We start from the raw sequence: 22,010 nt of genomic DNA, 5'->3' as shown, positions 1-22,010 counted from the left end.
GTAGCAGAAGGAAGCAGTGAAAGAAGCCCTCGGGGAAAGTTTAAGAAAACCGGTGATGAAAGAAGATGTTGACGACCCTGATGGAGAAAGCCTAAACAGATTTTACTCAAATGCTTGCTATTCATGTGGAGAAGAAGGACATTTTTCACAGTATTGCATGAAGAAAAGCCAAGAGTATCTGGGAAACTTCCCGACGGAAGAAGTGGAGTTTGATCCCCAAGAGATACAAGAATTGACCGGAACAAAGAAGTCGAGGAAGAGAAAGAGCACGTGTCCCCAGAATAACCCAATTTCTGTAGAAAAGGACCTGAGTCATATCACTTGTTACAGATGCAAGGATTTAGGTCATTATGCTAGCAAATGCCTAGAAAGGAAGCCAAGAACCCAAGGAGCCAAGATAACCACCAGGAAGCCCCTGGATTTGTCTGAAGTCATTTCTTTATGCTGCAAAGGAGTAGGACATTTTGCTAGAGAATGTTCATACCCGAGGAGAGCTTGAGCAGAGTAGTTGAGATCTTGATATTGGAATAAAGCATGTAATAAAGTTGGGATGCACTTTTATTTTCGTTGGGGATGTTGAGTTGAGTTGTGAAATGGAAATTGTAATAGCTCATGAAGCAATAAAAGTTGAGGTGTTTGGAATCTCATATGTCATGTTATGAGTTGTTTGTTGATTGTGAGTACCTCTCTCGCTATCTCACCCAGACTAAAACCTTGAACCCAAGGACAAGCTGACCCCAAACCTTTCCCAGAAAACATAACCACATTTCACCCAAGGAAATAGATACATTATCCTGAGTACCCCTTCTATCTTATACCTGCAGATGACAACCCTTTACAAGTCTTTTCTGAAGGGCCCAGAAACGATCATGACCCTGCTAGTGATCAGGATTACCCGAAGATCCTGAAGGACATGATGAAGCATATTCATCTTGAAGGAGATGCAGTTTACAAGGGTTATCCTTTGATGGAGAAGGGAGTTGAACTTTGGTATGTGGAGGTACACCTCCACCGTGTGAAGGGAGTTTTCCCAAAGACTATGGGTCAATACTTTTTCATCTCTCGAGTACCACGAGCAACATTCTTCGACTCTGTAAAGGAAATGTATTCCATATAGTGGAGTTTGGACAAATGAGTTGGAGTTTGGTTTTAGTTATGATGGTTACCCCAAGAGTACGAGGGAATGACGTACTATTGGATTTAAAGGAGATGTAATGTTAGAATATGGAACAATAGTAACTCCAAGGATCAGTTAAAGATATACAAGTGTTGAAGTGGGCCATAACCCACAGGACCCAGGATTTGATAAGGAAAGAAGCACAATATTGTTGAAGAAAAGAATTCTGAAGGAAGCTGTGATTTCATCAGCAGACGTTCCATAGGAGGTTATGTAAAACCGAGAGTTGTGAAGAAGCGATAGAGATTTTGTTTGGCTTGTAGAACAAATGGATTTATCCGAACCCAGTTCATGGAGAAGAGAAGTTCTGCAATGCTTGTGAGGATGCCCAAGTGTTAGAATACGTGATTCACTATCTGCGTATGTGGTAATGATTCAAGTACGGGATAGATTGGCCCCCATACCGGAGACTTCTATCATGAGTTATCATATGTTCATAGAAAATTAGAGAGCCTTAAAACCCTAGAAGAGTGTCGAACCGACAAACCAAAAACCTTAGAATGGCAGGATGATGGAAACCCTGTAGAGGCACCTGTTGCCAATCGTAGGTTATGCGGTGAGATTCAACCCAGACCCATTTCCTGCAGGAGAAATCATAATTTGTTGACCACCATGAGGTTTTTGAGAGTTGTTTAGCACTGGCGACGGCCTGACAGCAAAGAAGACCCAGACTCGGAAGGATCTTATTTGATGCAAGGACTCCAGATTTTGAGGAAAAGGCCATGCCCTTACCGGAAGAACACAAGTGAAGGAGTTGTCTCGGAGAATATGAGAAGACCGACACCGTTAACACCAAGGATGGAGTACATGAGTTTTGTTGGAACCGTAACCATGCTTCTAAGGGTGGTAGCACCCCAGACCTTGTGTTGATGAATGGATTTTCAAGGAGACCCCCAAACCTAACCTTCTTTCTAGCCTCTCCGAATCTCGAGGACGAGATTCATTTTAAGGGTGGTAGTTTGTAACATCCCAATATTCTAAATTTTGGAATGTTATATTAAATAAATTATTATGATTGTTTGTTTGATTGTTGTGTGATTGATTGTGTGAAAATGATTGGAAATTGAAAACTTTTTGAAAGTTGAATGAGAGGGAATAAAAGGACTTTCCCAAAACTTTTCATCCTGCATTTTGATCTCCCTGAGTTCAAAATTCATTTCATTACAAAACCCTAGAGTGAAGATAATATGACTTCTTCCATTTAAAGAAATGAAAAGGGGTTCGAAAATGATTTGAATTTCCATTTGAAATTTTTTAAATTTAGAAACTTTAAGCAACTCAATGAGTTCATGAGGGAAGATAAAATGACTTCTTCATATTTGAAGAAACAGAGTTGGAAGTTTCAAAGAAATAAATTAGAAGTCACTTTGAAGTTATTTGAAACTCATTTTTCATTTGAAGTTGTTTGAAATTCCAAATTCAAATCCAATTGGGAGTTATTTGAGTTTCTATTCAAAATATTTTTTCCCTAAAGATAAATAAAAGGAAATAAGGGTAAAATGATTCCCTTCAATAGAAAATTAGGAGAAAATAAATTTGAAATTATTTTGCTATTTAAAAAATGATTTTTTTTATTGATTTTAAATGCAACAGTAGCACTGTTTGACTTTTATGATTTTTTATGGAATTTAGTTGAACTTGAAAAATAGTTCCTCTTATTCGAGGTATTTTTCTGAACATTTTGGTATATGATATGCCTATGTATATTTTTATTTAATTTACTTCTGTTGGAGTTTTCTTTCTGTTATAAAAAAATGCACGCGCGCGCGAGCCCACTGGCCCAGCCCCAGGCCGACGAGGCCAAGGCCCAGCCGCAGCGCTAGGGCAGGCAGCCCACGCAAGCGTCACGAGGCCAGTGTCCCAGGGCCGCATGCACGAGCCGCCGCTCCTCCCTTCGCTCGCTATCTGCTGCTGCCGCTGATGCATGGGGCCCGCCCCATCGTCCCCAACCTCCCGTTCATCCCGCCCGGGATAGAGCACGAGCTCACCGCCCACAACAGCCGCCCGCCTTGCGCTCGGATAAGGCTTATCCCTAGCTCCCGAGCCCTCTCACCGCGCCTATAAGAAGCCCTCGACCCCCTCTCTCCGTTCTACCACTTCGTTCGCCCTCAAACCACCCGCAGCCGCCGCAGTTGCTGCTTGGATCTCGCCGGCCGGAGCTCCGTTCGCCGGAGGAGCTCGATGATTGTAAGCCACCCGAGGCCTCAAACTCCGTCAAACTACTCCCCATGTTCTTCCGCACTTAATTGACATCTTATTTTGCCCCTAGGTTCGCCGGAGACGCTGTCCCCACGACCTGTGTCCTCGCCGGAGCGCCGGAGCCGCCGCCCTCTACCTCGCTGTCCCGGAAGCCTCGACAGCCGCAGATCCCGCCACCGGACCGCCCCTGCCGCGCCCATCCTCCCCGACACCTCCGCCGCCGCCAGGACACGCCGCCGCCACCCCGTCCGCCGCCTAACGCCAGCGCCGCCGCCCCTATTCGCCGTGCTCGCTCGCTGTGAGCTGCCTGCTTCTCCCCGTTAGTTTTTTGTATTAGATCAGTCAATCCGGTTTTAGTTAAACCGAACGGTTTTGGTTAAACCGATGGTTCGTTTTTTTGTTAGCCACCGCATAGTGTTTTGCTTATTTAGTGGCCGTTCGCCGATTAGCCAAAACCACGAACACTACCAGCCACCCAGGATCCGCCATGTGGCCAGGGGCCTGTTTGCAGTTATTTCTTTTCTGTTCATTCCCTGAGTTTTACAGATTAGTCCCTGAACTTTGGATAGCCGTATCTTTTTAACCGTAACTCCAAATTCGATGAAACCAGCGGCAAATTCTTCTTCATGATTAGATCTATCCAGTAGCATCATGTTTGTAAACTTTTTGCAAAGTCAAATTTGAACTTTATTCAGATTTGAATTCAAACTTCAACTGGCCATATCTCTTAAACCGTAGCTCCGATTGATGTGATTCTTTTTGCACCGTGTCACTGTAGCTAAACCCTATCATCTAGACCTTTCTCAAAATATTTTCACACACCTAGGATCTGTCCATGATAGTTTTATTACTATGCCAAGTATGCGCGATAGATCACATCACGGTTTTGCACCTTATGTCACTTATTGTTGGCACCTAGAATTATTTGCATGCAAGTTATGTGTGTTGGGTTTCCATTTGGTTTTCCGAGTCTTTTGTGTTGCATGTTATTGCTCTCTGGAATGATTTCTTATGTATGTTATTTTACTTTGACGATAGACTGTCCAGTGTGCGAAGCCAAGTACTGTCGATCTTTAGAATTCAACTACCGGTATCCAGGCAAGTTCACATTTGACCATTCTTCCAATCACCTATGTTTTATATTATGCACTTAGTCCTTTTGTGGTAGGATTGCGTGGTAGGATTTATTGTTGCTAGATGGATATGCCGTTACCTAGTAGTTCATTTGAGGTAGGTCTGATCTATACATCCTTGTCACTGTCGTGTAAGTGTATTTTTGCCTCGCGTAGACGTGGGTTGGGAAGCGAACATGGTGAGACATGAGTGACAAAGTAGTAATCAGGACCAAGACTTGTAAATGAACTACCTGGGCAGTATTTGGTTTGAATGGTGGTGAAGTAAAGTGGGAGCATGCATGGTTAATCCATGGTGGTGCACCACTAGTGGTCAGCCGCCCAGGCTCAAAGAGATCAATCGTATTCTCATGTCTAGAAGCTTACGTGTGCAGCCACAAGCCAATACGGGCTCTGGCTTAGTTGAGTAGTTAGTGTGACCCCTTCCGGGATGGGCTAGCAGATGTAGAATGATGTAGGTGTACCGGCCTATCCATGGGTTAAGGGGGAACATTTTCAAAAGACTATGTCTCGGTCATCCTGTTCTCAAACGCCAGGTAGTGCGAGAACTTCAAGGGAGGCGATCGAGTCTTGTGGGGAAAAGTGCGCAAAACTCTACAGAGTGTTAAAACCTAATCGATTAGCCGTGTCCCCGGTTACGGACAACTTGAGCATCTAGTAGTGGAAATGCTGGGAGATCTCATCACTCTTAATTTAAGCAGTTGGGTTTTAAATGAAACTTTGGGAATGGATTGAGTTGGGTTTACCAACTCATCCTATGCTATACAGTAGTGGTAGAAAAATATCTTTTATTCTAGGGAAAAACTAGCTTTATGCAAAAACTAAACTTAGAGCTTTCCACAAGCCAAATTGCATGTACAAATAGGTTCATTATCCTTATGCTGTGACTTGGCAGTACATTCAATGTACTGACCTACAGGGCTGCAACGTCTTATGTTGCAGGGATTTTCTACGACGAGTAAGAGTTACGTTGTAGGGTTACGGTCTACACTCAACTTGCCGTTGGCGTTGATGGACTCCACACCCTTATGTTTGTTTCCGCTGAGACTTATGAGGTATATATCAGTTTTACGTTATTTATGTATGTGATTGCACTTTGATATATACATTGATGTACTGTGTGTGCGAGCATAGCGATCCAGGGATGGCACGGATACACAGAGGCTTGACCGTTTGAGGTCGGGTCGCTACACTATTAAAAGGGGATGAGCTGTTGCTTAATGGCTTGCTTGCTCAAAATACTTAGTGATATGCTCCAAAATCCCTCAACCACTTTCTCATATCCACATATGTCCCAGACCAAAGGTCAAACTCAGCCCCATCGATTTGATCTATCCGGCACCACCGAGTTCATTTGACATAGCCATAGCCATAAACCCTAATCAGTTCGGTCTCACCGAGATGGGATTGCAAACTCTCTGTTTCCATTCATAACGTTTCGGTCTAACCGAGATGAGCGATCTGTCCCACCGAGTTCGCAATGCGAACTCTCTGTTTGCTTTTCGTAACGTTTTGGTCTCATCGAAATGAGCGATCGGTCCCACCGAGTTTGTCTGACCAACTCTCTGTTTGCCTATTAGAGAAATCGGTTCCACTGAGATCATGTGATCGGTCTCACCGAGATTACGTTATGCCCTAACCCTAATGAAATTGGTCCCACCGAGTTGATCATATCGGTCCCACCGAAAAGCCTAACGTTCACATTTTGAACTGAATCAGTCTGAATGAGTTTGTGTATTCGGTCTCACCGAGTTTGGTAAATTGTGTGTAGCGGTTAGATTTTATGTGGAGTCTATATATACCCCTCCACCCATCCTCCATTTGTGGAGAAAGTAATCAGAATGTGTCTACACTTCTACCATTCTTTTTCTAAGAGAGAACCACCTACTCTGTGTTGAGGCCAAGATATTCCATTCCAACCACAAGAATCTTGATATCTAGCCTTATCGAAGTTGCTTTCCACTCAAATCATCTTTCTACCAAATCCAAATCTATGAGAGAGAGTTGAGTATTGGGGAGACTATCATTTGAAGCACAAGATCAAGGAGTTCATCATCAACAAACCATCTATTACCTTTTGGAGAGTGGTGTCTCCTAGATTGGTTAGGTGTCACTTGGGAGCCTCCGTCAAGATTGTGGAGTTTAACCAAGGAGTTTGTAAGGGCAAGGAGATCACCTACTTCGTGAAGATCTACCCAAGTGCGGCAAGTCCTTTGTGGGTGATGGCCATGGGGGGATAGACAAGGTTGCTTCTTCGTGGACCCTTCGTGGGTGGAGCCCTCCGTGGACTCGCACAACTGTTACCCTTCGTGGGTTGAAGTCTCCATCAACGTGGATGTACAATAGCACCACCCATCAGAACCTCACCAAAAATCTCCGTGTCAACATTGCGTTTGCTCCCTCTAAACTCCTCCCATTTACCTTCATATGCAATGATTTACATTCCACTGCTATACTCTTATACTTGCATGTGTAGGTTGATTGCTTGACTTGTGCTAAGTTGCTAAAATCTGCCAAGACTTAAAATTGGGAAAAGGCTAGATTTTTATTTGTTCAAGTAGTCTAATCACCCCCCCCTCTAGACATACTTTTGATCCTACAAGTGGTATCAGATATTTTGTCTCCATTTTCCTTGATTTCCATAGCTTTGGCTATCATAGCCTTGGTTTCATAACCTAGGAGAGTATGGCGTCTAGCGAGGGAAATTACGACCGTAGAGGTCCTTACTTTGATGGTACTAATTTTGCTAGTTGGAAGCATAAGATCAAAATGCATATTCTTGGACATAATCCCGCCATTTGGGCTATTGTGTGTATTGGCTTGCAAGGTGAATTCTTTGATGGGAGAGAACCGAACCGTGAAGCTAGCGCGGAAGAGTTGAAATGCTGCAATTCAATGCTCAAGCTTGTGATATCCTCTTCAACGGATTGTGCCCCGAAGAATTCAACAAAATCAACCGTCTTGAGAATGCAAAGAAAATTTGTGATACTTTGATTGATATGCATGAAGGTACCGACTCCGTCAAGGAATCCAAGTTGGATGTGCTTCAAAGTCTGTTGGACAAGTTCAAAATGAAGGATGGTGAAGGTGTCGCTGAAATGTACTCTAGGCTTGCTTTCATCACAAATGAGATTGCCGGCTTAGGAAGTGAAGAGATGACCGACAGATTCATCATCAAGGAGATCCTAAGAGCCTTGGATGGAAAATATGATATCGTGTGCACATTGATCCAAATGATGCCCAGCTACAAAGATCTCAAGCCAACGGAAGTCATTGGAAGAATTGTTGCTAATGAGATGTCACTCAAGGATAAAGAAGAGCTTCACAGGAATTCAAGTGGTTGTTACAAAGCCTCATGTGATGCTCCTCATCATCAAGTGAGAAACAAGCCTTCAATGAGGAATTGGGCCTAATGGTGAAGAACTTCAACAGGTTCTATAAGAGTAGAAGCAAAGAAATAAGTTCCAAGTCAAGGTCCTACAATGACAAAAGATCTTCTAGTCGTGAGCGTAATTGCTACAATTGTGGAAGACCCGGACACTACTCCAATGAGTGTACGGCTCCCTACAAAAGAAGAGAAGACTCACCGAAAAGGAGAAGTAGAAAAGAAGAATCACCTCGAAGAGAGAGAAGGAGTAGAGATGATCATTATGAATGAAGAACTTCTTCCAGAAGCAAGGATTCGGAAAGGAAGGACAAGTCATCAAGTTGCTACACAAAATGAAAACATCAAGCTCATGTTGGTGAATGGGTATCCGGCTCCGACTCTGACCATCACTCCGAGAGAAGTTATCACTCTAACTCCGAATATACTTAAGATGAAGGTGTTGCCAGTCTAGCACTTGTGTCAACCAACTCCTATGACATATTTGACTCACCAAATGAGGGAATTGGAAGATGCTTCATGGCTAAAGACCCAAAGGCATCACACCCCGAGTATGTTGATTTCAATAGTGATGAAGATGATTTGCTAGGTGATGATGATTTACTTGTTGACAAATCTAGTGATGAAAACTATGATGAACTTGCTATTAATCATGCTAATCAAGATAAAACGAATGACGATGATAAGAAGGAGATTGAGAGCATAACTAAAGAACTAAACACTCTTAAGTTAACTCATGAAACTACCTTGGAAGATCATCGAGAGCTTTTAAAGACTCATGAGAAGCTACACTTTGAAAAGCTCAAACTTGAGCAAGAGCATGGGTCCTTAAAGGCAATCAATGATGATCTTCGCAAGAAAAGTTCTTCTTACATTGCCAAGCATTTACTCTTGTCTACTTACATGCCACAATTAAAATCTAGCAACAAGAGTAAGAAAGATTCTTCTTCTAGTAGTAACAGTAATCATGTTAAATCCAATGTTGTTGCTTCTAGTATTTCTATTAATTCCCCTAATGACTCTCTTAGCCAAGTTACACTTGAGTAAGAAAATAGCTTATTGAAGGGAATTATAGAGGAAGGTGTTTACAAGAGCCTTCCCGGAAGTAAGCAATTTGAGGAAATTGTACGAAAGCAAGGAAGGCACCAGAAGAATCAAGGTGCTGGTTTTGAACGAAAGTTCAATGCCAATGGAGTTGAGTGGGAAGAATATCAATACCCCAAGACGAATTTTGTTCCTTAACAAGACAAGTATGATCCTACTTCTTTCAAGGGAACACAAGCTCAAGATGATCTTCCACCACAAGACCACAAGCAAAAAGGCAAGGACAAGCTTCAAGAGGAGATTGATGCATTTGAAGAAGCTCCCAAGGCCTTGGTCAAGTGGGTTCCCAAGACTACATCAAGTTATACTTCATCAAGTATGACTACAACTCCAAGGATTCCCATCGAGTTGATGTGGATCCCGAAGAAGAAGAACTAGAAAGTTCTTGAGGGTGACTCCGCCAACATATTTCACTCATATCATTTTGGTGAGAACAAGTGCAAACAACATCCACATCTTGCACTAGTTCAAGGAGTCACAAACCCTCTTTTTGGTAAGACAAGGGACAAGGTAACCTAATGCTTACATGGACATCATCTTGTGTGAACTTCACTCTATGTCTATGGATATCCTTGTTTTTTCCTTGTGGGACTAACCCATGTAGGTATTGAAAGTGCAACTCACTCCAATGGATTTCTCTAAATGATCTACATCAATATTGAGCATCCACATCTTCAACATCTACATGAAGTCATCATCGACAAAACCCAAGGTTAGTTCATCCCTCTTAGGGGGGATATCACATCTAGGGGGAGCTTTACTCTAAGAATTGAGCTAAAGCAACTCTAATGATGTGAACACAACAATGCTTTATGTAAAAGTGGTAACCCCACTTGTGCTTAAACGATGAGTATGACCTATGATCAAATGTTCTCATTTGACTCCTCAGTCAATATACTCATATATGGATGGCCTAGTCATCGTCAATTGCTTGATAAATGCTAGAGTGTTTGTGCATGGTTTGCCAAATATTTCATTTGCATTTTTATTGTGTGTGCATATTGGTTGCATATTTGACTCCTTCGAGGACATCCATTTGTTTCTTTGATTGTTTGGTTCTTTTTCTTTTGCCAAATGGATGGACAAGAATGCCTAAGAACTTCCTCTAGCTATCTATGCTTTTCTCATCTCAAACTCTATTCATGCTACATAAGAAAGTTTGATCAAGTTAGATTCAAACACTTTGTGTGAGGAGAACTCGGAGTCACCGATTCGTCATAGACTTAAACTTCCAAAACCTCTCTGTGCATTTCGGTCTGACCGATTCATCCTTTTTGGTCAAACCGAGTTCACTGAGTTGATCTAGGTTTTCAATCTCGGTGCAACCAATTAGAACTTTTTGGTCACACCAAGTTGCAGTAACCGCTTGCGATTCTGCATCTCGGTGCCACCGAGTTGTTCCACTCGGTCCCACCGACAGAGTTAGGATATATATAACGACGGGCCATTTTGGAAATTTCTCCAAAACCTCTTCGCCCACGCGTGTCCTGCTCTACCATTGAGGGTCTCCGTATCATCCTCTCGTCGCCAGCAACCTCCCGCCGTTGGTCTCCATCGCCGTCAACGGACTTCAACACCGCCGTTGCCGCTGTAGCGAACTCATCACCGAGTTAGGGTATGAGTTTGACCCCTTGTGCATTCTTTTTACCCCCGATTCTTAGCACAAGGTCAATGCCATGTTTCTTACCACATATGAGATCAATCTATCCAGCAAAAATCTTCCTTTAGACTAGATTTGATTCGAAAATTTAGGGTTAGGTTTCTGCCGAACTCATCTCGGACCAACCAAGTTGTGGAAATCGGTCTCACCAATTTGGCTTCGGCCATTGCACTTGCACTTTTCGGTCTAACCGAAACTTGCAAATCGGTGTGACTGACTTCAATTCTCAGTGAGACCCTTGCAATCTCAGAGTCACCGAACTATATCTCGGTCTGACCGATTTCACTAGTTTAGACTCCAAGACTTGATTCGGTGCCACCGAGTTTAGAAATCGGTAGCTCCGAAATGCTTTCTGTGAAAAACTAAAACTAAGTTTTTGACTCATCTATTTTGCAAAATCTCTGCTCTTTGTGATGCTCATCCACTCTATATCATCTATAACCATTCATAGGGTCAACTTTCAGTTTGCAGTGTCAACCATGTCTGATCAGAGTGACAGCCAGAACAAGTCTGAGGAGCAGTTGAATTGGAGTGAGGGCATTAGTCCCTCTAATAGTTATGACAATGGCAGCAGAAGTACTCCTAGCAACCTGCTTAAGGCTACTACTAGGCAGAGGAGGAAATAAATTCTAAGTCTGAAGATGAAGACTATATAGCTGCTGAGGAGGAGGTCAGCTCCAAGAAAAAGAAGGTTGTCAAGAAAGAGTTTGGCACAACTGCTTCAACCAAGCCTGGAATGCACAAAAAGGCTCCTGCAAAGAGAGTGCCCATGTCAAAGGCTAGAGCCTCCACTCTTGAGATTTCCAAATCAACTGAAGAGGCTGCTGGTGAGGGCAAGAAAAAAAAGAAAAGGGTTAATAAAACTAAGGCCAAAGTCATTGAGAGCTCCTCTATGATGGAAGACTGTCGGTGTACAAAAGTAGGGGTCCTTTTTGTACCCCTTTACTTGTGCGCGGGCAGTCGCAGCCACACGCCTGCGGCCACTGTTGACATGGATTTTGACCAACATAAATAAAATGCATAAACCACATAAAATATAAACACAAAACGGCAAAATCCGTTTTACAATGTAAAAATAATTAATTATAATCAACCGCTTGAATTGATGACTAAAAAATTAGGCATATGATTTATTTTCAAGTGTCGATTATGCACGCATTAAACCGACAATCATAAAATATGACGAAACAAATAAACAACCATCAAGATATTTTTCCCTATAGAAAAATGGAGGACACATTGTTTATATGTATGCGCACTGACGCTGACAAAAAAATATGGGGACGCACGGTTCGTACGCGCACCGTCGCGGACGAATAATGATCTCAAATTTCACCGTCAAAGACAACGTCAATATTGTCGAAGCATCGTGCAGTATGTTCCTCCATCAAATATCACTGCATATCAACCAAATGTATACAGAATATACTCTAATATCAATTAAATTTAGCTGGCACGTGCATGCTTGCATATGTGCTAATGCATGCAGGCTAAGCGAGCGTACATGCATGGCATCTGTATGTATCATGGCCCCGTGTGACCCCACGCTAGCTAGCTTCTTCCAGAGTCATGCGTACATGTATTTGGCCCTAAGTCAAGAATTAGAGCAAAAGCCCACACAATGACAGAACGTGGCGTAATTAAGCCTATACTGATGGGACGTTGCCGGTTCATTAGCGATTAAACAAATAAAAAGAAAAAGGGAGCAGCCCCACTCCCGTGCATGATCTCACACGATCTCACGATCCAGGACGTGGGTGAGCGTGCGCACGTGCGGCCGAAGCCTGGCGATGTGCTCCTCCGCTCCATATAAATACATGGCCGCTTGGCTGCTCTCTGGTCCTTCAATCCATTCGTCTTTCCCATCTGCTGCTAGAAACACACACATACAAACTCATAAAGAAAAGAAGAGAAAGAGGCAGGCGTGCTGCGTGCTGTTGGTTTGAAGATGAGATTCAATGGCTCTTCTCTAGCCCCTGGTTTGGCCATTGTAGTACAAGCCAGGGAGCTTTCTTCTCCTTCTTCTTCTAAATTTCTAGCCCTTGATTCGGCCATCATGGTGCAAATTAAGGAGCATGTTTCATCTCCCTAAAATTCTTGCCTTTGGTTCGGCCGCTATGGTACAAATCAAGGAACGTGTTTCATCTCCAAAAAAATGTCGCCCTTAGTCCGGCCATTGCAGTACAGACTAAGGGCATGGTTTAATCTCTCAAAATTTTGTCTTTGGTTTGGCCATTTTGGTACAGACTAAAGAGTGTGTTGCATCCATCCCAAATTTTTGTCCTTGGTTCGGCCATCGGGGTACAAACCAAGGAGCATGTTATATCTATCCCAAACTTCCGCCTTCGGCTCGGCCATCACGGTACGAGTCAAGGAGCATGCATGATTTTTGTAAGCACGGTTCCTTTAAATGTTGCGTGCGCTTCGTCTTATTGATCTCCGTCTTGGTTCGGTCCCTTTAGCGATACAAGCCAAGATGAATGCCTTGTTCCTTGGTTTGGTCTCTATACATGGATACAAATCAAGAGAGTGTCATAGGTGCGAAAACCTCATAAAAATTTGACTTAATTTGGTCATCATAAAAAAAGGATATGATTAAGTTGGAATGAAATTACGAACGCACTAAACTAAACTCATGATAATCTCTTGTTTGGTTGCGCTACAGGAATTATTTGTCATGCTAGTTACAATACAAACAAGAGCATAAAAATATATTCCCTCACTTGGTTACGCTGCACGCGGGCATTATCTTAATGCCACGCGGTGTTAGTAGTAATACAAGCAGGGCAAGACTTAATTAAAAAATGTGTTCACGATACACACCTAGAAACCAAATCATGCAAGATGAATGATAAAACATGTTACATCATAAAAAGCCAATCTTACTTGGTTGTGCTACACATGGGCATTATCATAATGCTACACAGTGTTAGTAGTAATACAAGTAAGAGAAAACAAACAGAATATTCAGGCCACATATTTGGTCCAAAGTCAAATAAAATATGGCATGAAATGCTCCAATGCTATAAGAGCCTAAACTATTACCATCGTCATAAATGAATATCACAAACTCACTTTACTTGGGTTATGCTACCCACTAGCGTCAATGATGTGACACTATGTGGAGTTAGTACTAATACCATGTAAGGTACAAACATAAACGAAAATGATAAATGTCAGATGACTCATGCAACACCATAATTGCTCCACAAACCTTTGCTTGGTTATGCTGCACGCGGGCATTATCTTAGTGCCACGCGGTGTTAGTAGTAATACAGGCAAAGCAGAACTTAATAAAAAATAAGTTCACTCCAAATCCACATATGCATACAAAATTCATGCAAAATACATGATAAGGCATATTTCATGTAGCCCACATGGGCTTTAAACAAATAAAAAATATCATAAACAAACTCCATTCGGGTCAAGCTATACGTGTATGTCATATTATTGCACCGCGTGGTTAGTTTTGATACCGTGTGAAGTCAAAGTCAACAAAATATGGCACATATCATATGCACTATAAAAAGCATCAAAATTGTGTCAGAAAACTTCAGTCCATTACGCTACACACAGGCACCATATCAGTGTCGCTCGGTGATAGTAATAATGTGATGATGCAAAACTTATTAAAATTGGCATGTCACATGTATCCATGCCACCAAAACCAAAGATGTCATATAAAATTCCCAAAGAAAAATATATACATATACTATATGCCAAACGTAGGACAAAACAATGCTTAGCCAGAATCAACCTACATTTCGCATATAAATGAGGTTGAACACACATGAATGGTTGCATGCTAGGAGATATATATTCCCAAACATCACACATAAAATCATAGAGGAGTACTTGCATGGAACCAAACTTCAATCTCACCAAGCAGGAGTTCGTCATTGACCGCGAAGAGGAGTTCTCTTGTAGTATATTGTGATAGGAATGTGATGCAATCTTATGTAATAGAAATGTTGGAATTCTTAATTAGGGGTTTTCTCTTCGGAGATGTAATTAACAGAATTTTTATGTAAGTGTAAGAGTTCTGGAAATAAAGTACCTGCAATGTTTAATCCTATTTTTATTGTATGCATCTACGCATTTAAGTTATTAACTCTGTATCAATGACGTGGACGCGTGTCTCACGCCCGCCATTTTCCCGTCATCAGATTCTGGCACGCTCAGTGGGACCTATTTCTCCCCTCATCTTCGAATTCCAACATATGATTGCAACATATGAATTTCCATAGTACTTAATGCATAAAACATTATGTACGCATATACAAAAAATAGATGAAGAAAACTAATATATGGGTTTTTTATTGTGAAGGTATGGAGGGGCAGGTCCAGCAATTCGTCACTCTCCGCTTTGGCGACCTCTGGCTAGATGTACCTATTGGTCCGCTTGTGGCTGCAGTTAGCAAGAGTTTGGAAACAACAGTTGCATCCCCAACTTAGCCAGAAGAAAAGGAAGTCTCTTCTGCACTGAAGGAAGGGTTTACTCCTGTTCTCACAAAGTCAGCAAAGAGAAGGATGCGTGCATCTGCAAGAGCATCTAAGGATCAGCATGTACGCGAAGCTTCTTCATCTACTTCAGTTCCTCCTAGTTTCACAAAGATGTCACCTAGCAAGGTCATGAGCCAGGAGGTACCAGCAAAGGTTGTTCGCATGACACCCGAAGAGTGGCCTGTTCTTGCAAAACAGACGGGATCACTAAAGGTGGCATCGCCAAGACAATCTGCTTCAACTACATCGACCAAAGTCGTAGTGCCCCTTACACCTTCAAAACTTAGGGTGGGCGCACGTGAAGGGTCAGGAGAAAGCTCACATAAGCTTATCCCAAGCAACGTAGGGGCAGCTCAAATGGCTTGCTCCGCGGATAAAGGAAAAGGTGTAATGGCTGAGGACGCCGAGTCTTCCGCACATGAAGGATCGGCTCGTCCAAGAAACCAACTTCGTGTTGATGCACTTGAATTTTTCCCCACCATGGGCTATAATCCCATTGGACCATTCCTAGAGGGTGAGCTAAGAAATAGACGCTCGCTCCAGTGGCAGGGGGTGTTTGTCACTTCAGATGACTTCCAAGCTGGTCATGTGGATCCAACTGCTACAATATCAAATCCTTTGTCCTCATCGGTGCCAACACCAAGACCATCATTTGAAGGCTCAGTTGATCCAGCACGGCGTCGCCGTCGACGGCAGAATGCTCACCATGCATGGCTTGATTTCCCAGTGGCAACTGATGCAAACATGACCAATCAACAGCGGAAGCAAGTGGCATATCCCATCAGAAATAGAGAAAGGAAGGTCAATGCAAGGATCCGTGGGGGGAGCCATGCTAGCTTCCATGCCATCATGACACAGAATGTTTGCCAAGCTTTGAAGGAAATACTTCCAGGATACTCTTTCTCTGCTAATAATGTTGGTGGCGCCATCATGCGGCGTGTAGAAACTTTATCGAAATGGACAGAATATGAAGAATTTGTGAAGGCAAATCCACGACGACAAGAGTATGTGAAGCAGGCTGCTCATGCACACAAAAAGCGGGATGCCCTAAAACAAAGAGAGATGGCAGTACGAGCTAATTCAGGGTATAACAGAATACAAGGAAGAGATTCTCCTTCAACAAGCCAAGTCAGTGGAGGAAATGAGGCAAAAGAAATGGCAAATATAGAAAACAAGACTACCAGAACTCTCACTCCATGGCCAACTCGTAAGAAGGTCTCAGGAAACTTATTTGAAGTATTCAACGCAATGCTAGTTGGTGTCAAAGGGGTGACAGATAATAGTAGAAAGACCTCCTCAGCAGCAATACACTTCAAGAGGAAGAACGCACGTAAGACTGTTGTAGAAGGTCCTCGCCGCGCGACGCGGAGCCAGAAGGGTCCAGATCATGAAGAACTTGGGTCAAGCAATGGGGGGTCTTACAATCCCCTATCAGATAGCACTCCTTGTCCTTCTGAGAATGAGATAGAACTTCACCGTGGTGCAGAGCATACAGAACAAGTCCTAGCTGATGTGGACCTAGTTCCTTCCCCAACAAATTGCAGGCAGCTGCAGTTTAGTAAGTTCAACGGGAGTGGATCTCCCCATGAGCACATAGCACACTTCCTTGCTGCTTGTCAGGATACAGCTAACAACGGAGCACTTCTCCTTAGGCAGTTTGTACAGACATTGTCTGGGCCTGCCTTCACTTGGTACAGTAAGCTACCTCCAAGCTCTATAAAAACATGGGAACAAATGCAGAACTCATTCCTCGAGCGGTTTTATAGCACACAGAGGACAGTGGGCATAACTGAGTTGACCCAAACTGAACAAGGGTTCAACGAGAAGGCGGCTGATTTCATAAATAGATGGAGAAACCTAAGTCTTCACTGCCCACAGCCAATCACTGAGTCAAAAGCAGTGCGCATGTGCATGAACAATCTCCTCTCAGAAGTGGTTGTCCAGTTACAAGGAGTGAGGCCCCTCGCGTTTGAAGAGTTAGCTTCAAAATCCACAGATATAGAAAATTTTATGCACCTTGTCGCTCATCGAACAAAAACGACGTTCAACAAGCCTACATACAAAGGTGGTCAGCGTGAAAAGTTGCCGATGAAACCCAAGTCTGCACAAGCCATGGAGACAACAATGGTAAAACCTCAGTTTCAGCCCAGAAGAGCACCTATAGGGAAGCAAGGACAGCGAGATGCACAGGTCAGTAGGAGGCCAACTCTCACCGAACGACAAAATAGGGAGTATTCTTTTCCTGTAGAAGAAACTGATGACCTTTTCACTGGTTTAAAGGAGTTGAGTCTCATAGAGCTTCCCAAGCCCAAAAGGCCAGAAGAAGCTTCAAAATTTAATGACCCAAATTTCTGTCACTACCATCACATTTTGGGCCATACACTCAAAGATTGCGTTGTTGTGAAGAATATCATACAGGAAATGATCGACGCGGGGACCATTGATACGGACCTCCTCAAAAGCTTAAAGAAAGGAAAGAAGATGGCTACAGCAAATGTTGCCACCCTTCAAGATAGCTCGGTGAGTTGCGCATCTTCAAATATGAGGCCAACTTATGATGATATGATTTTTACATCAGGATATGAATTTACCCCAATTATCTCTTCAGGCTTCCTCCCGTACCTCGGTCATAGGACCACGTCCCAGGGTCAGCGTAAAAGAGAGGCTCACATTCCCTGCAGCCGTGATGGATGGCCCAGTGTACCAGCTTCTCAAGAACCCCAAGATTTGGGGGAACAGCGGCCAAAACACCATGTACTACCCCGAGTGATGGAAGATGTCGTTCCTCTGCGCTTCGTACCAAAGAAATATCAGCATCTGGCGAAGCGCATGAAGGTTCCGCCTAGTGAAGAATTCAACGTTCTCACTATAGGTGTGTTTGAGGATGACATCGAGTCTCTTCACTTCCCTAAAGAAGATGCGCCAGAAGTGGATCAGGTCCACCTTAGATCAGGTCGCCAGTTAGCTGACCCACATCCTCCACCTAGAAAGGAGCCTAGGAACAAAGATGTAACTGAGAATGAGACAATTGACCCACCTTCTAAGGTGTCGGTCAAGTATGATGTAATCTCTCATTTGAAGAAAATACCAGCTATGCTTTCTGTGTATGATGCTTTGTCTCTTTCCTCGGATTTACGTAAGGCACTGGTTACAGCATTGTCATTTCCTGAAGATTATAGAGTGGAAGTCTCACAGACTGAAGCTGAATTGAATGATGTGTTAAATATTACATTCACGGATGAGGACATGTTGTTAGGAGCAAAGAAGCATAACAGACCTCTTCTTATGTTTGGTGAGATTGACGACTTGCCAACAAATCGCATAATGATAGATGGTGGATCCGCCATAAATTTGTTGCCTCTACGTACCTTGAAAAGGATTGGATATTCTCCTAAGGATTTGAGTCGGTCAAATGTGGTCATTCACGGCTTTAACTAGTCAAGTCAAGAGGCCATGGGTACCATTTCCTTGGTACTAAAAATGGAAGCGTTATCTACATACGTGAAATTCCATGTGATTGATGCAGCCACATCTTACAATGCACTGTTGGGTCGACCATGGTTGCATGAAAATCAGGTTGTGCCATCTACACTCCATCAGTGTGTCAAGTACAAAGAGCAATCTGGAGAAATAGTAAGAATATTTGCACATAAGAGACCATTCACCGTAGCTGAATCTTTCTACGCGGATGCCAAATTCTACTTTGAGCCTGTTGAAAAAGTACACAAGCCAAGGCCTGTAGTAGTACCTGAATCAAATATGGTAAAGAAAAATGCTGCAGAATCCTCATCTGGCTGAAAGATTTATCAGTATATATCAAGTGACCAAAGGAAAGAGGGTGACCCAATATTCCGTGTCATCAATAAATCATCTGTTCAAAGAGGTACCAAAATGCCTATGCTCTTACCTCCTTTGGTTCAACATAAAATTGAGCAAGATAAAGAAGAGTCGCATGAGTGTGAAAATAAAAATAAAAATGTGGTTCATATCACCTTGGAAAATAAAGATGATGAGTCATTGCCTATTTCTCTGTACGATAACCGAGTTTTGTATATGATGCAGAGAATGGGATATGATGATAACCGAGTTTTGTATATGATGCAGAGAATGGGATATGATACTCTCACTGGCCCGTCGTTGTGCGATGGTCGGGGGCAGCGAGCGCCTTTTGAAAAGGCGTTGTCCCGAGAACAACTCGAAGCTCTACACGAGGGCCAGCCTTTGAAAGAAAAAAGACATGGGCTGGGCTATCAGGCCTGTATGACCTATACTGAATTTGTAGACCCAACTGAGGCATCCCCACAAATGGAGGATGGTAATCAGCCAACTATTGATGATTTACAAGAAATAAATATCGGGACAGCCAAGGATCCTCGACCGATTTTTATTGGCGCACGTCTGTCCAAAGAAAAGAAAGAGGAATATCGGAAGTTCCTTTCTGCAAACAAAGATGTCTTCGCTTAGACTTATGGGGAAATGCCAGGCTTGGATCCAGAGGTAGCGGTGCACCGACTTGCCATGCAAGACGATGTTCCATTAGTAAAACAAACACAAAGGAGATTTTGACCTGAGCTACTCCCCAAGATAGAAGCTGAGGTCGACAAACTTATAGCTGCTGGATTCATTAGGGAAGTTAAATATCCTAAGTGGCTTTCCAATATTGTTCTAGTTAAAAAGAAAAATGGTCAAATCCGTGTGTGTGTGTAGAATTTAGGGACTTAAATAAAGCATGCCCTAAAGATGATTTTCCTATACCTATATCTGAAATACTCGTCGATGCTACCATGAACCATGAAATATTTTCTTTTATGGATGGATATTCTGGATATAATCAAATAAAAATGGCGCCAGAAGATTGAAAGTGCGTTATATCGACTAGAGGGGGGGTGAATAGGCGATTTTTATGAAAGTCTTCAGAACGTGGAAGTTATGAAGACAAACAGTAGAGATATGCCTATTACTATGTAGCGGAAGGTAGACTACACTAGCCAAGCCATGGTCAAGTATTCAATAGAGTGAAAGCACAATGACAAATAGCTGCTGTGTAGTAAGGATCAGGTAGGAAGATATTGCGAAGCCAAACGGATAATACACTCACGTTGTGAAGACAAAAGATAGAACAGACATGCAATGACTTCAAAATGAGTAACAGTAAGTAAAGGAAGTGAAGATGAAACCAGTGACTCGTTGAAGACAATGATTTGTTGGACCAGTTCCAGTTGCTGTGACAACTGTACGTCTGGTTGGAGCGGCTAGGTATTTAAACCTTAGGACACACAGTCCCGGACACCCAGTCCTAAACACGCAGCTCAGGACACCCAGTCCTCACCGTATTCTCCTTGAGCTAAGGTCACACAGACCTCGCCCAATCACTCTGGTAAGTCTTCAAGGTAGACTCCCAAACCTTCACAGACTTCGTTCACCGGCAATCCACAATGTCTCTTGGATGCTCAGAACGCGACGCCTAACCGGCTGGAGGATGCACAGTCCTCAAGTGTAATAAGTCTTCAGATCACTCCGACAAGAAGACTTAAGTGATGCCCAATTCTCTCTGGCTCTGGGTGGTTAGGGATTTATCCTCGCAAGGAATTCTCTCTCTCAAAGGCTTCGAGGTGGGTTGCTCTCAAACGACAAAAGCCGTGCACTAAATCTGAGCAGCCAACCGTTTATGGTTGTAGGGGGTGGGCTATTTATAGCCACTTGGCAACCCGACCTGATTTGTCCGAAATGACCCTGGGTCACTAAGGAACTGACACGTGTTCCAATGGTTAGATTTCAAACTCACACGGCAACTTTACTTGGGCTACAAGCAAAGCTGACTTGTCCGACTCTGGACAAGATTCGCTCTCATAGTCTTCACTCGAAGACATAGGTTTTGGTTTAGGCATGACTTCAGTCATTCTGACTGGTTCTCTTGGACCCCACTTAACAGTACGGTGGTTCCTATGACTCAACACAAAAGAAAAAGAACTACGAAAGATCTAAGTCTTCGAGCTCCATAGGCTTCACGTGGTGTCTTCTCCTGTCATAGTCTTCAATGTGAATATCTTCATATACCACCATTGACTTCAATGTCTTCATACATTTTTAGGGGTCATCTCTGGTAGGAAAACCGAATCAATGAGGGACTTCTACCTGTGTTATCCTGCAATTCTCACAAACACATTAGTCCCTCAACTAGGTTTGTCGTCAATACTCCAAAACCAACTAGGGGTGGCACTAGATGCACTTACAAATATGAAGAGCTAATGGCTTTCAGAACGCCCAAAGGCATATTCTGTTATAAGGTCATGCCATTTGGACTCAAAATGCAGGGGTGACATATCAACGAGCGATGACCATAGTTTTAGATGGGTTGTTATATGTAATCGTTGAATGTTATATTGATGACATAGTGGTAAAATCAAAACGTGAAGAAGACCATATGAAACATCTTGTAATGGTTTTCGAGCGTCTGAGGGAACATAACTTGAAAATGAATCCCATGAAATGTGCGTTCGGAGTTTCTTCTGGGAATTTTTTGGTTTTGTGGTCACAAAGAATGGCATCCAAATTGACCCAGATAAAGTAAAAGTGATCATTAAAATGCCACCACCCACAAACCTACATGAACTAAAGAGTTTCCAAGGTCACCTAGCATATATCAGGAGATTTATCTCAAACTTATCAGGAAGATGTAAACCATTCTCACGTCTCATGAAAAAGGGTGTCTCATTCGAGTGGGACCAATCATGCCAAAATGCATTCTTGGACATTAAAAAATATCTTATACACCCGCCTATCCTGGGTGCACCGTTTAAGGAACGTCCTCTGATCCTATATACGGCAGCCATGCCTATGTCGTTGGGA

At 42.9% G+C, this 22,010-nt stretch overlaps 1 protein-coding gene and 1 pseudogene across 1 annotated transcript; both read left to right on the top strand.

Moving 5' to 3' along the window:
- Positions 1 to 14,987: 14,987 nt before the first annotated feature.
- Positions 14,988 to 16,792, top strand: LOC147979548 (uncharacterized; annotated as a pseudogene).
- A 103-nt stretch (positions 16,793 to 16,895) lies between these two features.
- Positions 16,896 to 17,931, top strand: LOC147979547 (uncharacterized). Its single transcript, XM_087516758.1, has 2 exons — positions 16,896 to 17,685; positions 17,795 to 17,931. Exons 1-2 carry the CDS (start codon positions 16,896 to 16,898, stop codon positions 17,929 to 17,931), a joined length of 927 nt encoding a protein of 308 aa, XP_087372884.1.
- Positions 17,932 to 22,010: the final 4,079 nt, after the last annotated feature.

Source organism: Triticum urartu, chromosome 3A (genome assembly GCF_056163025.1).
Source record: "Triticum urartu cultivar PI428250 chromosome 3A, HENAU_Tu73, whole genome shotgun sequence".
In the NCBI taxonomy this organism is placed as follows: Eukaryota; Viridiplantae; Streptophyta; class Magnoliopsida; order Poales; family Poaceae; genus Triticum; species Triticum urartu.
Note: the sequence above shows the minus strand (reverse complement) of the source record. Positions and strands in the feature narration are given on the sequence as shown.

Coding starts and splice junctions, on each gene's coding strand:
- LOC147979547 (XM_087516758.1), top strand. CDS start 16,896: ATGCAGAACTCATTCCTCGAGCGGTTTTATAGCACACAGAGGACAGTG. Junction 17,686..17,794: donor CCTTCAAGATAGCTCGGTGA/GTTGCGCATCTT, acceptor CCTCGGTCATAG/GACCACGTCCCAGGGTCAGC.